At 39.8% G+C, this 16,031-nt stretch overlaps 1 protein-coding gene across 3 annotated transcripts in view; it reads left to right on the top strand.

Annotated features, from left to right (window-relative positions):
• Positions 1 to 16,031, top strand: part of ptprsa (protein tyrosine phosphatase receptor type Sa) — a 250,644-nt gene that overhangs the window by 182,543 nt on the left and 52,070 nt on the right. For all 3 annotated transcript variants that reach the window (XM_042417834.1, XM_042417835.1, XM_042417833.1), the window contains 5 exons: positions 461 to 597; positions 735 to 879; positions 9,498 to 9,818; positions 11,794 to 11,987; positions 14,604 to 14,721. In XM_042417834.1, the coding sequence (XP_042273768.1) occupies positions 461 to 597; positions 735 to 879; positions 9,498 to 9,818; positions 11,794 to 11,987; positions 14,604 to 14,721 (915 nt within the window). The remainder of the gene's footprint in view (positions 1 to 460; positions 598 to 734; positions 880 to 9,497; positions 9,819 to 11,793; positions 11,988 to 14,603; positions 14,722 to 16,031) is intronic.

The following is a 16,031-nucleotide window of genomic DNA, read 5'->3' as shown; positions in this document are numbered from 1 at the left end:
AACTTTAAACAGATTGCGCCTGCTGCCAAAGACAGTCTTCTTCCCTGCTGTGCAACTATCACCCGCACATCGGCAGCCTGAGCAAACAATGACAAAAGTCTATTTGATCATGGCAATCTGAAAAAGACCAGCCAAATTTGAGAAAGAACCAACATCTGAGGCTAAGCAAAATTATTCCATTACTGCACATCCAACTTCAGGGACCTTGCAAAAAGTAGAGCACAATTGTATCTTTTGGAGTACAAAAGCTTGCCGCTGGGACATAATCTTTTGTGCTCCACTTAGATCTATTCCTTTCAATTTCAATAATCCCCAGTAATTTTACTCATTCTAAAGACTTGTTTTTTTCCCAATTGTAAATAGATGGTGCCCCTCATAAGTGTATATTCATTTCAATGTTTCCACGTAGTTAATGTCCATTAACATATCCTGCTATAATGTCCCCTGTTGTATCTTTCAGTTCCTGGTCAGCCATCCAAATTTCAGGTTGGTGCTGTATCTGACACCAGCATTGAACTAACCTGGGAACCTGCCTATGAAAAAGAGGGAATTATAAGTTATGAACTTCGCTACAGGGAGGGAAGTCTTGGCACCCAGGTAAGAATTTCAGTATCGGTTGGATTACTTGCCTTTTGCTCTGAGAGGTTAGGCAGCAGTTCTTCGTGATCCAATATTACATTTCTGTACGACCAATTTAAACCAGTATCAACGATAATGTTTGTCTCCATCAACAGATGAAGAAAACATTTGGGCCCACATCTTCATATGTTGTGGAAGGTCTCCGCCCAAACACAGAGTACCACTTCTCCCTGGCAGCCATCTCTAACAAAGGCATTGGAGCCTTCACCAATGACATATTGCAGAAGACCTTGCAAGCCAGTATGTAGCCCTTTTTTTCAGTGTTCTTTTTGTGGGTTGGCTAACAATCGGATTTTCCCCAGTGAAGCAGTTCAGTTATCTAACTAACTAAACTAAAGTGAATTCTAATAAGATCGTGTACTTTTTCCTTTTGTCTTGAGCTTGTAAACTTTATTTTCTCTGACGTTAACTACATCATTACCTTTGAACTATGACTGTGTTTTTCTCAGACATAATCAGGGTTCAAAGTTGAAATCAGAAATTATGCACTTCATAACAGACTCTCTTGTGTGTGTTGTTGATTTCTTGCTAAAATGTGTGGGTTAATATTTTTATATTTGATTGACTTTGATTTTGTTTACCTAAATGCAATTGTGAATGCCATTTTCTACCATATGCAAAGTCACATTTACATAGTTTGCTTTGTCAAGACTTAAAGAGCAACTAGTAGGTTGGAGACTCCAGTGATCTTATTTGTGGGAAAATAAAGTAGAGATAGGATTTCAGGAAGAAAAAAACAACTATATATACACTATAATGACATCTGGACTCATTTTTGTTTGGCCGTTTTCATATCATCCTCAAAATGAGATATTGGATGTGATGTCACACAAGGGAGAGTGGTCAAGCTAAGTCCAATTTAACAATAAGAAATATTGATGGGGTTGAAAATATATATTCATGTGAATATGACAGACCACAACCTTATGATTTTGAGCCTGCTATAGCTGTCTAAAGGACCGGGAACAAACAAAGACTAGGAGAAATAATTGGCATCGGCAAGATATCGAGTGGTGGTGTGAGAACCAGTGAAGAACTGGGCAGGTGTCTTGGTGAGTGACCAGTGTTAGATAATGACACATAATGCTTTAATCCTCCTGTCTGAAATGAGCACCGCACACAACCATGTTTTTTCTTACAGTTGCAGCATTGAAATTCACCTGCACAAGAAGCACCCAAGCAGGCAAAGTAGCACTATTACTTTTCCAGTTAGGAAAATGGACTTGAATGGATAGGCTGGAATTTCTGCAACCTGCATAAACACAATAAATCACCCTGACAAAGAATTGGTAAAATGCAAATTAAAACTAGTGAAAAAAAATGCAGACTCACTAAATAACAACTGCTAAGACTGACCAATACCTAGTTCTGCACAGCGCACTGTAGCAGGGACAGGGAGACCAACTCCCTTGTGTGACATATTCTGAGGCTTTGTCAAAAAAAACCCCCAAAAAAATGTTTTTCAGGGTATTGCTCAAAACGCCTAACTTTTCCTCTGAAGTTCGGCCTTTATGTTTTGTAAAACTAACAAAATCATTAACTTTTCTCATGATAATTTCTGTGCTACACAATCTATAAATGCAATAAGAAATTCAGCCTGCATGTTGCTCTTTAAGGTTGAATTTATTTAAGGTTGGAATTAGGCTACAAAGAGCTACAGCCAAATTTTAGTGTGAGTGTTTTACAACCATTTAATTTTAGAATTATCTCATATTCTAACTTGGCTCTGGTGCCAAATATGTATGAGTGTACCCAAAACTGTCAAACAAATCAAGTCTATGTGGACTGACAATTGTGGCGGTTCTTTTATTTCCCTTTCACTTTTGTTCATATTTGCTTTTCCTTTGTCAACAGCAAGTGCACTTTATTCCATGTGACACAAAAAATGTCAGTTCTCCTCTGAAACTGCCAAGGCTCTCTTATGAACTGTATTAAGATTGGGAATGAGGAATTTCGGGTTGAGTTTAGTCATCAAAGAAAAAAATCAGCATTCACTAAGTACTCACATGCCCGCTCCCTGAACTTATTCCAGTATATAAGTACTGTACTTATTATTTTATTTTACAGATGACAAGAACAGAACTGAATTATTTAAACCAGACAGCTGAAATTAACAGGGGTGATATCATAGCTCACTGCAGTGCAAGCTGTAGAAAAAGAAAACACATGCGGCTTATCCAATCAAATATCCAATAGTAGGTAAAGGACTGTTGGGATGACAGGGTATGAAATGCATGTCTTTTGGATTTACATAGCACACAAAGATTAACAATGATGTTGTGTATTAATGTTTAATACATTAATGGTAAAAACCTTGAAATTGTAGCTGGATTTACAGGATTACAGATGGATCTGGGGTAGTCATTGTGGATCCTGGTGGTACAGAATATAGAAAATCTCAGACAAAAATTCAGATATACATTTATTGTCAAAATGGTTACCTTTGTTGTTAATAAACTGGCTGTTACCTTTAGTGAGGGTTGAACTAGAGAACATTTACTGGTACATAGGAGAGCCATGGCGTGGGAGTAGACTTCTTTTAACACATTTTCTGTTTCTACCAGTGCAACTTGTTGGCTGTACCCCCACATCTGGTCTGTGGGGACTTTGGAACAACCACTTCACAGTTCCTTTTGTTATTGCTGGGCAGCAGAGCTACACTGACAGTGCAGTGTCACTGAGGAGAGCACCAGTTGCATGCAACACTCACTCCTGTCGACTGTGGGTGCTGTTGAGAACCTTTCACTGCACCGTTGATCTTTGATCAGTCCAGGCATGAAAATGCTTTATGTTCATCCAGTCCCATTTCTGTCTTGGCGTCTTTTGAGTGTCTGTGCGCATCTTCACCTGTCGATGTGTGTTTGTGATTTCCTTACTTCTGTTTTTGAATTTGCTCTTGACCGGTAAACCGCAAGCTGATTGGATTGGATACACTCCTGTCTTCCTCTTACATCACCCTATTCCAACTCTGTTTCTCTCTTTGCCACTTGTTCCCTGTGCAATGGAACAAAAGCTCTCCTTGGAATGGCTTGACATCACCTTGCTCACTTTGTGTCCTCTTCCTTTTTTGTTGAGTCTTTTGAAAAAGTTTTGAGTTAGATCTTTTATTTATTTATTAATTTCTATTACTTTCTGGGTTATCCGAAAGAATATTGGTTTGACATCACTCCAAACACTAGCTTGCTGCTATTTTCGTCTTTCTGCTGGGTTCGTGCATGAACCCAAGTCCACCACAGCCAGCCACAAACAACTTCAGCGCAGCAAGCAGAGTAGCACATACAGACAGCATTGTCATACCCTTGTCCACCGAGCAAATATGGGTGTGAATAAGTCTAAATAATGGCTTTTCTCAAGTGTCTGCTTGAGACAAGGGACTCTTCCTATCAACTGCCTCATCCATACAATTACAGTGGATAGAAAGGATAACCACTGGTTGATAATGGCATCGCCATAGACTTTTGATTCTGCTGTCCAGGAAATGAGTGTCAATTCATGTTTGAAGTGGTAATCAATTTTTGAAATATTGTGTCCCACTTCAGTGCTCATTTCCATGTCAAGATTATCAAATATTTTTTGGATTGTCATTTTAATGTTAACAGCCATCTTTACCTTTCCTATCCATTCTATTTCTATGGTTTCACCTTTGGCCTCATGTTTGTGGTCTCTGCCAGGCAATATGTTTTTTTTTTATGTTTTTATTGGGAGTCCCTGCTCAAGCAGTTGTGAGACATATCCATTGGTTCCCTCACTGCTTAGGTCAGTAAAATCAGACTAAGTCAGTCAAAACAAAAGATTTCCCACAACACAACAAAATAAATAACTAGATCTTTTGGATGCTTTAAGGTAAGTGATTGTGTGGTTTAGGGGATTCAGTCTGCCATAACCTTTCTCAAAGTCCTGTCATGGGCATCTACCTATTCATCCAATTAACCCTTTTTGTTTTGTTTTTTTTGTTTTTTTTTGTGAAACACCAACTGAGAATTGGAAGGATAGAATGAGCAGTCTTTATACATGACACGGTTAAATATTAAACTGACATGTCTGCAGGTTGGCTGCTTTTACAGTTCAGGAATAGCATCATTTCCATGCATCTAAGCCTGTGAAGAGCCATGTGACATATATAGCTTGCATTAAGTGCCTTCACAGTGCAGTGTAACATAGACAGTTTAAACTGTCAGCCTTTTGGGAAAACCAGCAAAGCTTATTGTATTAACAATGAGTATATAGGCCACACATGAACATGTAAGTGCACCTTAGCACAGAGGCCTCAATTTTAAGATCAGTAAATTGGCACAATTATTGGATATATACCCATTGCGTTGCTTTTGTGCAGTATCACACAAACAGGAACAAAATATTCCATTGTGCCAGACTCCTGAGTACTGTACCATTGCTATGGGTGTGGCAGAAACACTGAGAAATGCCCCACACATATAAAATAGTCTCACACCCTAAACTGCACAATAATGACAAAGCCTTATTTAACAGTTACTTGGTTGAAATATCTGTACACAGTCAAGTCATATGTGAACACTGATAACATGTTAAGAAATGATCAGCTGGAATATGAAAAGGAAAAGTCAATGAAATACATTGCAGTTGATGAGCACAAGATGTTTCTGCCTATTCAAAACACATTGGAGAGAATTGACTGCATACAATTTTAATATTACTTCATGTGCGATCTCTGCTTTTGGCATTGTTAGTGCCATGCTGTACTCATATCCCTATAGACCCATTTCAACATGAATTTGAACCCACTGCACTGTTTGGCAGACTGAAACCCTTTGCCACTAAGTAAAAAGAAAGACAGACAACATGATTTCCCTGTTTGCTTTGTTGTCCATTATCTGTGGTACAAAATGTTTGCTTATTGTTGAAGTTTGTGCTCAGTTCAAGCGGCATTACCAGAGGCTATTGTCATGGGGACCACTCTGCCAAGAACATGTGAAAATTCACGGAAAAAAATTAGACTGGATCATAACCTCTTAAATCAAAGAGCACCTCAATTATTTCATTGAGTTCTCTTAGTTCTTATTATATATGGATGACAATAAATACACCTGATGTTACTGGCAACAGTGGTTCTCATTCAGAAGCAAGGTCTCTTGGAGTATGCTGCTATAGTCAGACCAGGTTGAGAGACCATTTTTTTGTGAGACTGTTTAGAAGCGGCCGGAGTGGGTCCACAACCAGAGAGCTGGGAGGGCCCCCAGCATTTCTTTAACTGTTACCCAGTTGCAAAGCATGGTAACAAGGCCTGAGATGGACCCTGGGAGTGGGTGTTAGGGGACTGCAGGGCCCCAGAGTGGCAGATAAGAATCCCATTTCATAGAGTCAGAATTAATTTCATGCTTTGCGATGAGCTATGAGCCAGGCCCTTGGATTGTCAGGCTTTGTTACACATTTAGATTATACCTAGAACCTGCCAGTAGCCAGTCAAGTGCTATCTCTCAAATTAAAGTGGCAGATTTTAAATCCTCTGTATTTAGCCAAACAAGCAGTTTAGCCCTCCCACTTACTGTAATTGCAGGAGGTTTTTAGATATATTGGAATATTTGTGTGAGCCACAGCACGGCCATTTGGCATCAGGGGGGATTAATTTTGTAATGATCTACAAATACGAACATCCTGTCATTCGACGCTGCTGATGAAAATACAGTTCAGATGCAGACGTGCTTACACTCTGATAGCAAACGCACCGGCAATCTGTGTCATTTGAAGAGTTAATAGCAGGCATGCATGTATAGCTAAACTGTTTAGCTATAATGTGTGTAATTTATATCCACTGAAGATGTCACACTAAATGCAGTTTTAATCTGAAGGTAGTCATAATGATTAGGTATGGCACCAGTACTTGACATTGCAGACTTTATACTCATAGCTCATATTCATATCACAACAGACTTGAAAGTCAAATAGAAGGATATGAATGCAGACATGACTAATTATTTGTCAAATAGCATTTAGGAAACTCTTTCAGGGAAGCTTCAAAAGAACCTCAAGTGAAGCATTAGCCAAGTTTCTTCTTTTGTGGCTGTATAGTTCGAGTATCCATAATCCTACCACTGGCCTTCATGGGATATGCACTTTATTAAAGCTGTGCCCCAGCTAGTCTTAAACCGTTATCAGGCATGAGGATGCCTGTGCACTGTGATAGCCAGGCCCCTGTCAGATTCACAGCCCTTTTCCACACCACAAAGATTGAGAACTGAGCAATCATTCTTGACGTGGAGAGTTTGCAAATACAATATGAGCAGAGGAAAGAAGCTGAAAGGCTCAAAATCCAGTAAGACCGTAAGTAAATAAGCCCATTGGACACAGAGAAGAGTTTGGGAACTGTGGCTGAGGTCCTGTCCTATTTGTTATGTGCTGGAACATTCAGTCTTCACTGGTAGGAGGTCTCTCTGATAGTCAAAACCTCTGTTTTTTTATTTTTTTGTCAATATTATTTTTAAAGCTGTTCCACCCAAAGTGACAGTGCAGTCAGAACAGTATCATTAAACTTTTATGAATTCAGCAATACAAGCTTTCCGTCTTGCTTCCTCTATTCTTGTGTCTTGGCATTCTCAAAATGGCAGTGAGCTTCACCACGAAACATAGGCACAGGGCTATGAAATGGGATTTATTTGAACAAATTGTAAACAAGGAAGGATGTTTGTGTATGTGGCCAAGTGCAAAAGAACAGAATATCTGGGGAGTGAGTTTTCCCCCTACAGCTTCCCCTCTCACAGTCTTGTGGACCCCCTCGGCCAAAGATACACGAGTATTAAACAGCCCTGACTACAGCACAGAGCCAACTCTCTCCCTCCCAGTAGGTCCAAACTAGGTCCAAAATTATAGTCTCAATGGCTCAAAATTAAAGGTGTTATTTACTGATTCGCAAAATGGGGATAGCTCAAAATGTCTTACACATTCTATGGGAGGGAAAGTGTTGTGGCTCACTGACTATAGAGTAAGCACGCTCTGTAGTCAGGAGCTGGTGGTAAGAAAGTCTTTCAAATTTAGTATATGTGGGAGCCAGGTACGTATGATGCAGACAATGCTTGTGATCTTGTTTTGTTTGGTTTTGTTTTAGGAGTTAAATGTTATTTTATGTTTATACCGAGTATCCAGTTTTTTTCATGTTTTCTCATAAGTTGTTATTTTGAACCTTAACTGTTGTTGTGGTTCTTTCTTTCGAGTCACATGGGTTACAGAGAAATTCATTTCCCAGTACCCTCCTTCAGTTCATGATTTATTTCTTCAGCCTTTGTTTTGGAATGAGAACATGCTGCTTGTTTCCATTGGATTCATTTGAGTTCTTCTCCTTAGTTGCTGTGTGTTGAATGCCCTTTTTTTCTGATGGTATTTCATTTTGTTTTTGATTGTTGTGCTATATTTAGCTTACATAACAGAGAGTGTAATAATGAACTTAGTTTCTTACACCAAGACGGAGGGAATATATTCTCATACAAAATCATTGTAGGGGATAGAGGGAACCCAACGTGGATAGAAATATTTTCATACATGTCCTTTTATCCGTATAATACCAAACTCTGGATGAGAAGTGAAACGTTTTATCGCTCCTTGCACAGCACACTCTCTGGACGAGCACAAGCTGTGTAAGCGCTTGGCACAGATTTGAAGCGAGAGGCATTGAGTTTGAATTAGAAAGTTCACAGATGTGTAGGTTTTAATATGTTTTGGAAGAACACTTCAGACACAAATAACAGCCACTGTGTTGGAAAGCTTTTATACTGTAACAAATTAAAAAGGACAGACAACACTACCTCCATATTAGCTTATACTTAGAAAAAATAGCTTGTTTTAGCTTATGCTAATTGGTTAAGAGAGTTCTGGAACAAAAATTAGAAATGCTTTTCAATGGATTGTTTAATTGTTATTATTCAGGGTAAGATGAATGCTATTTTCTACCCAAGACAAGACAATGACAGACATGGCAGAAATCTGTGTAAATAACAATAAACAGTAAGACTAAACATGTTTTAAATATATTCGTCTCATTTTTATGTTTCCTGTATGGGCATGATAGATTGTTATTGATCCTACAACCGAGTGTCTCAATAGTATAAATTAAACCCTTAATTATAAAATGATGCATTTGATGCTCACGGCTGCCATGTTTACCTAGTAGCTAGTTAGTTTTTAAGTACAAATTCCCAGTCCATCTGGTACTACATCAGGATGAAAGTAGTGATTGTGGATAACTATGGATAATATGAGCCAGACAGAGTCAGATCCCTCACGTCCTGAATTGAAATACACTACAGGGCAGATAAATGGCTTCCCTTGTCATGCAGGGCTGTAGATCATTAACCCAGTTGGGTTCTAAAACTGTTTATTTTTATTGCACAATAGAATGAATAAATATCCTCATACATCTGACTACCGTCTTCAGTTAAAAGAAAAAAAAATCAGACAGCGCTAGATTGATGTCCTGATAGCTATAATAATACTTTCAGCAGCTTAAGTTTTAAGCTTTTGATACCTTTTAAATGGTAAAAATAAAACTTCTTCTAGAACCAAATGTACTCATGTCCAGCACTGACCTCAAGTATCTGGTAAGGAAGCCATCTTGATTCATTATTACACAAGCTTGTGTCATTGTCCGTTTATGCCTTTTTGTTGACATTTGCTTGATAATTTTATTTTTATTTGAAGCATATTTTGCCTCCAACTTTGATTTGCAATTTTTTGTTTGAATTATTCTTGTTTTTTTTTTATTTGAGTTTGGAATTTTCCTTTTATCATTTTCTTTATCTCTCCCATCTTTTTATTTTTTTGTTTTTCACCCCTCCCTTCCCCATCCTCCTCGTCCTCGACCCCCTTCCTTCCTGTCCTTTCCACCTCACCAGAGCCCTCAGCCCCCCCTCAAGACATTAAGTGCAGCAGCACCAGCTCCACCACCCTGCTGGTAAGTTGGCACCCCCCACCTTTGAAGAGTCAGAACGGTGACCTGGCAGGGTATAGGGTGCGCTACCAGGTGGTGGGCCTGTCAGAAGGCGGCAGTGACGATGGGGAGGCAATGGAGGAACCGACGGTGCCTGCCACCGAAGAGCAGGTGCTGCTGCAGCGATTGGAGAAGTGGACCCAGTATCGCATCACTGTGTCTGCCTTCACTGTGATTGGACCGGGCCCTGAGAGCGAGCCCCAGATCTGCCGGACCGATGAAGACGGTACATGAATCTCTATTGTGTAGGGACTAACTTTAATGTAGAGATAAAGGTATTATATGTTAGTTTGATAGTGAGGTTGCCCTCGGCAGCGGGTTATTAATTGTCCATGTATGCATGTGAGCAACTTTTGGTGCACATGCATGTGTAGTACATGTCCTTCTTACAGACTTCCATCAGAAAAATTTTATAAATTGGACACCCCAGTCTTTGTCAGAATACTATCCTACATAAACTAAATGTACACTAAAGATGTTGGTTACAGAAGCATACCAACATCTTTGTCCATAAGTAACAGGATCACACTGTGTAAATAATATGAAAGGAAACCACTTAAAATACATAACACACTTGGGAAATCAAGCGTGTTGCTATTAAAAGATAATTAACCAAATGCAATTCATAATAGCTAACAAATCTCATATCCTGCTCTATCTGTAGACTTTTAACAGCATCACATTGCTCAACCGAGAGCCATAAGCATTTATGAGTGCTGTACACTGCAAGGCCATATCTGTCTATACATTTATCATGGCAACAGTTGGTTGGAGGCTAAAGAAGGAGGTCTGTGTTCACTAAGGTTGCAACTCAGATCCCCTGATTAGAGAATGTGGTCTATGTAAAAGAATAAATAACACCGTCGCTGTTCTAAGTAACTACTATTGTGGTGTTCTTGAACATGGCGATAAAGCCTGACCCGCTCCACTGAAGTAAAAGGACTTGGTTTACTGGATGTTTCTGTGTGCATGTGAAGCTTGGTGTTGAATGGGAGCAATTCTGTTCATGTTGACTCTGGATGGAGAGAATGTTAAAATACATAGAAAAAAAGGTTTTGGTTCTATGTATTGCTGGTCATTTGATACACATTAGTCTCCGTCTGCAACCATTATGTCCCACATTGGTACAAAACATCTAGAAGTGAATGGAAACGGCAGAAAAACCAGGGAGATTGTGAAATCATCTCTTGCTTGAACCTTGAAGAACAAAAAACAAACATACAGCTTAGTTGGATAGCAGAGAGTAAATGATAAAAGAGGAAAGCAGCTGAACAATGAAATAGATAAAATGACAAGTAAAGATGGGGGCATGTCACAGCACATCTGAACCATTGACGGATGGCTGACATTGGCTTCTATTCTCCACGATCCATTTCACTTCCATTACCACAGCATTTTAAGCATTTTCTGACACTGATGTACGATTGCAACAGTAGAAAAGCTTAAATTCTTTCTATATCTATAGACAGCAGCATCAGGGAGGTAAAGGGTGAAAACCACAGCACATTGACAATAGCTACAACAAATTTTCTGCTGTCATTACGAAAATAACGCGTGACAGAGAAGTGTAAGGTAAAGAAATAAGAGCTGGGGCTAAAAGGTAGAAAAGATTTTTGTAATAAACAAGATTGGTGAATGATCCAGGGGAAGATGGGGAAAATGGGGCTGTGATTTAGGGGGGAAGAGGGGACTTGAAGTGTTTGTGGAGGAGCAAATGGCAGCAGTTTGAGTGGAAGAGTTTTATTAATGGCACATCCATCTCAGAAAGGGCCAGTCCATGGCACACCAAAAGACATGGAAGCAAGGCCTTCCATAAAGGCCTGTCATTATGACTGAGAGACAAGGCTATGTACTGATGGCAGACAGACACAGCAGACACATATTGAAAAGGTGGAGGAGACAGGAGAAAGTGGTTTTGTGTTTTTGTGTGTGTGTTGGGGGATATAATGTTGTGGGAAGACTGACATTGGAGGAGTTTGTTTGTTGTTTTTTAATGTCTCTGTCCATCAATCTTGTCAGCTGTCAGTATGTTTCCTGGATATTGTATGGGTCTGGGAGTTATTAATGCCTTGACACAGATTTATGTGAATCTCTTAATTCTTTTCCACATCCCCACTAACATCTAAAATTAATGCAAGGATCACAACCACAATGCTGTGACAAAGTTACCCTGATTTGAGTTTTTGTTTTGTTATCCTTAGTTCCTGGCGGTCCTCCACGGCGGGTGGAGGTTGAGGTCCTCAACTCCACAGCACTAAAGGTGATGTGGCGTTCACTGACGCCAGGAAAGCAGCACGGTCAGATCCGTGGCTACCAGGTTCACTATGTACGTGTGGAGAATGGCGAGTCACGGGGCCTGCCCCTAATCAAGGACGTTATGCTGGCTGACGCCCAGGTATGACCATCTCAGTTTCCTCACTACAAATCGGTTATGTACGTAAATTATACCACAGAGCATGCTTATGCTATGCATCGAGGGACTTTTCCTGTGTAAAAATTAGCAAAATTCCCAGTACTGCCTTTGAATCTATTTTTCAATCATGATATAAAGACACTACCAGTTAAGCAGGTTAGACCAACACTGTTACACTGATGTAATGTTTAAAACCTCAGTGAAAACTTTTCCTAAGTTTTTTCTCACACAGACTGCAAATTGTGTACTTCATCCTCACTGTAGTGGCTGTGCAAATAGTGCTGGAGTATGGGAAGTGATATGGGTGTGCTTCCCTCTTGGATTTCATTTCATATTGCTGCAATATTCTTTTTCCTTCAACCCACAACAAGAACTGTAATCAAAGCTTCACTCATCTTGTCCTCCCTCTTCTGCCTACATGGCTTTTATTAGGAATGTCTAGACCCCTGCTTTATGGCAACATCTACCGTGAAATGTCTGATTGTGTACATATCCAATGCAAAGACTCAAAGAAAATGCTGATTATAGTATTCTGTTACGGGCAGGAGTAAAATTGGCATAAAAACATTTCACCAAAAATCAACCGCCGATGACAGCTAGAATTGTAACGGAGCCTTGTATAATGGCTTTTTTTCTTTTCTTTTTCTTTTTTCTTTTTACAAAACTTCTGTCAACACAATGCTGGAGGAATCCTGCCAGAGTGAGATTTTGTGCACAGTAGCAATCATCCAAATGTAAATTACAGCCTTGAAGCAATAGGGTAAACAACACAGAAAAAAATAGTTGTATGCAATGCTATATATTTTAGGAATGAATGAATCAAACTCTATATTTTGCTCATGAATGAAGGGTCCAATCAGGCCAAATACCACCAGTATCACGTTTACATTTTTAGCATTTAGCTGACCCACGAATCCAAGAGTAGAATGAGTTTAAATAACTTAAATTATAAGATCCACAGCAATGCATGCACACACCCAGCAGGCAACAAATTATGCCAGGCAAAATATGTTTTTGGTTGCATATTTTTGTTAGTATATTTAGAAATGACCTCATCAATAAACCCTAAGCTGCACCTTATTGTCACTTCTGGCAGTAGCTAGCAATGATTTAACCGAGGTAGCTCGTCGATAGCTGCACAGTAGCATGATTAAACATCTCCAGTCCCCATAGGCAGACCTATACAACTCTCAGCCTTGTCTCAACTGCTTCTCATAACATGAGCTTCAAACGGCTTCTCTCTTTCCTGACCTCACAAAACCAGTGACCTATTTCTGATACCGACCCTCTGCTCCCAAACTTCTAATGCCCCCGTCTCTCACAATCCTATTTCTTCCCTTTCTTTTCTCTCTCTTTCTCTAAAAAAAATATTGCTATCTCTCCTGCACTCTCCTCTTTGGCGGGGGGGTTAGTGGGAAACGGACGATACAGCTGAATATGTAAGTACGAAGTTTCGCCTGAGTGCTTTGTGTAGCTGAAAGGGTATAAACAGCGGGTATTGCATCAACCTGGTTGGATTCACAGTTTACACAACCCATCCGATCCTTATTCAGTAAGATTGGATAACAAAGTGGCTCAGAGGTTTCACCTCAACTGTCTGGTCAAGCAACCTCCACACTATCTCTATGCGCCACTGAGGAAAAAAGGACACTTCTATTTCCAGCTAGCTTCTACAAAATGACGGCTGATGCAATATCCACTGCCCACTGTGCCTGGAATGCTAATGCTACTTGTCATGCTGCGTGTTGATACAGTATGTTTTGTCTTGTGTTTTGGTGGTGTATATGTTTTTTTTTTTTCTTTTTTGTGGTTGTGATTTTTGAAACAAATTATTTTATTTTATGTGTAGTGCCCTAGAATTACAGTGTTGCCTTAAGTTTACAAAACCGTTTTTCATCTCTTTATAGAGAAAATATTGAAACAGTACCTTTTTAACAGTGAACCTTTAAACCTAAAATCCTCATCACATCTCTGATGACAATTCACAACTGGTGATTGTACCCTTATTTTGAACCAAAATTTGAAACTTCAGTTCATCTGCGTTACGTGAATACCATCTCAAGTGCAAGACAGTACTTATAGCTCATTTACCTTTATTGACCTCTCCCATCCCTCTGCCAACCAGCCTGTTAAAAACCTCATTCTGCATTCGTTCAAACCTGCTCCCTTGAAAGATTCATTAGAATTGATCGGAAGCCTCTCTTTGAAGAGGACTCAAGGAAACTTAATGGCTGAGGTAAAAACTGCCAGTGAATGGCCAGGATGTATTCAGCATGCATTTATCACAAAGTTAAGTTGTTGATTGCAGTATTGCTAAAGGAATAAGGGGGGCTATTTTCCATTTACATATCTAATATCCCTCCTCCACCTTGGCAACTTTAAGGATTTACTTAATGGAATGGTTTCCCATTACCCAGGGGAAAGCGTTACATTTAATGCATGCCTCGTGAAAATTAATAAAGAGGACCAGGAGACACTTCACTCAGATTAACATTCTGCATAAGGCAGTTTGAGTTGCATGAAGTGGGGTCAAATCATCAAAAATTCAAGACACATTTTAACATTTTCCTGCTCCTGTCTCTTCCCTGTCTCCCGTAGGAAATGGTCATTGGAGGACTCAAGCCGGACACTACTTACTCCATCACGGTGGCAGCGTACACCACCAAGGGGGATGGAGCCCGGAGCAAACCCAAACTGGTGGTGACCAAAGGGGCAGGTCAGTAAAAGGATAAATCAATTGTTTGTTGGTTTGTTTATTGAACTTTTGTTGATGCAGCAATGGAATTAGAATTTTTAGCATGTGGCTGAAGGGTACGTTTCTAAAGGGCTCCTCATCATTCTCAGCCCGCTCTTATTGTTAGAGTACAATTTCAGTATTTGATTAACGACATGGAAGGAACCCCCATTTACAGCCATAATGTGGTGCTTTTAACTGATTCAAACCTATTCAGAAGATTTGCAAGAGTTCATGACATCTGTAGTGTGCATTAAGCATACTTATTAAATGTACATCTCAAACTAAGACTTTTGCTGCATAATACTTCTTCTTGAGTAAAGTCAGTCATTTTCAGCTAGTGAATTTTATGTAAGACATATTTCCCCAGGTTAACTATTCTGAGGTATATATGGATTCAGGAACATCAGTTCAGTCACACACAGATGATATTTGCTCTGACTATCCACAGAATTTTAGAGATCAAGAAGGTGGTGTGAAGTACTTGGAGATTTTTCAGACAGATTATGACAGCTTGAAAAACCAATGTTGGATTGTTGATTTGAGCTTTAAAGATAAAATACTGGAGGCTAATGCCTGCACATTACAAAGCTTGGTCTTCTTCAGTTTTTTTCCCTTGTTACCACCAGTGGGCACACCAGTTTAACCAGACTGCCTCAGCCTCTTTGGAAGATATCAGCTTGGTTACCATGAGCATGATCTAAACCTGTTAGGCTGTCTGCCTAACAGGCAGCCTTCTTTGAGAGAATTTAAGGCATCAAGCCAAGATATGAGTGTCTTTTTGTGTGAGCATCTGTGCCAGGAGACTTTTGGGAAGCTTCAGAGAGCCAATATATACACAACTGCATACATACATGTAGATACATAACCTGCCTGCATACACACCTAGTCACTCACTTACACATGAGCACCTGCAGTTTCCACAACAGAGCACACACACACACAGTATATGCAGAACCCATCCTGTGGCATTGCATGCACCAATGTACATGCACATTCATAAAACAAACACACACCAACACATGCACACAGTCAAACACAAACACATAAAACATTCTCATGACCCAACACACACTCACACAAACAGGCGAATTTCCCCGATCCTGACAGGTGTGTCTGTTACAGGTGTCAGGGAGCGCGATGCTGCCAAAGGGGCTTGAGTGAGTGCTGTCACTCTCCGTCCTCCTGTCAGGACAGGGTGACTGATATGCCAGTCTAGCACACTCTGTCTGTCCCTCAGAGGGAAAGCCTCTCCGTTTTTATTATTGAAGTGTAAAGAAATGGTTTATGCC

Source organism: Thunnus maccoyii, chromosome 7, assembly GCF_910596095.1.
Source record: "Thunnus maccoyii chromosome 7, fThuMac1.1, whole genome shotgun sequence".
Lineage (NCBI taxonomy): Eukaryota > Metazoa > Chordata > Actinopteri > Scombriformes > Scombridae > Thunnus > Thunnus maccoyii.
Note: the sequence above shows the minus strand (reverse complement) of the source record. Positions and strands in the feature narration are given on the sequence as shown.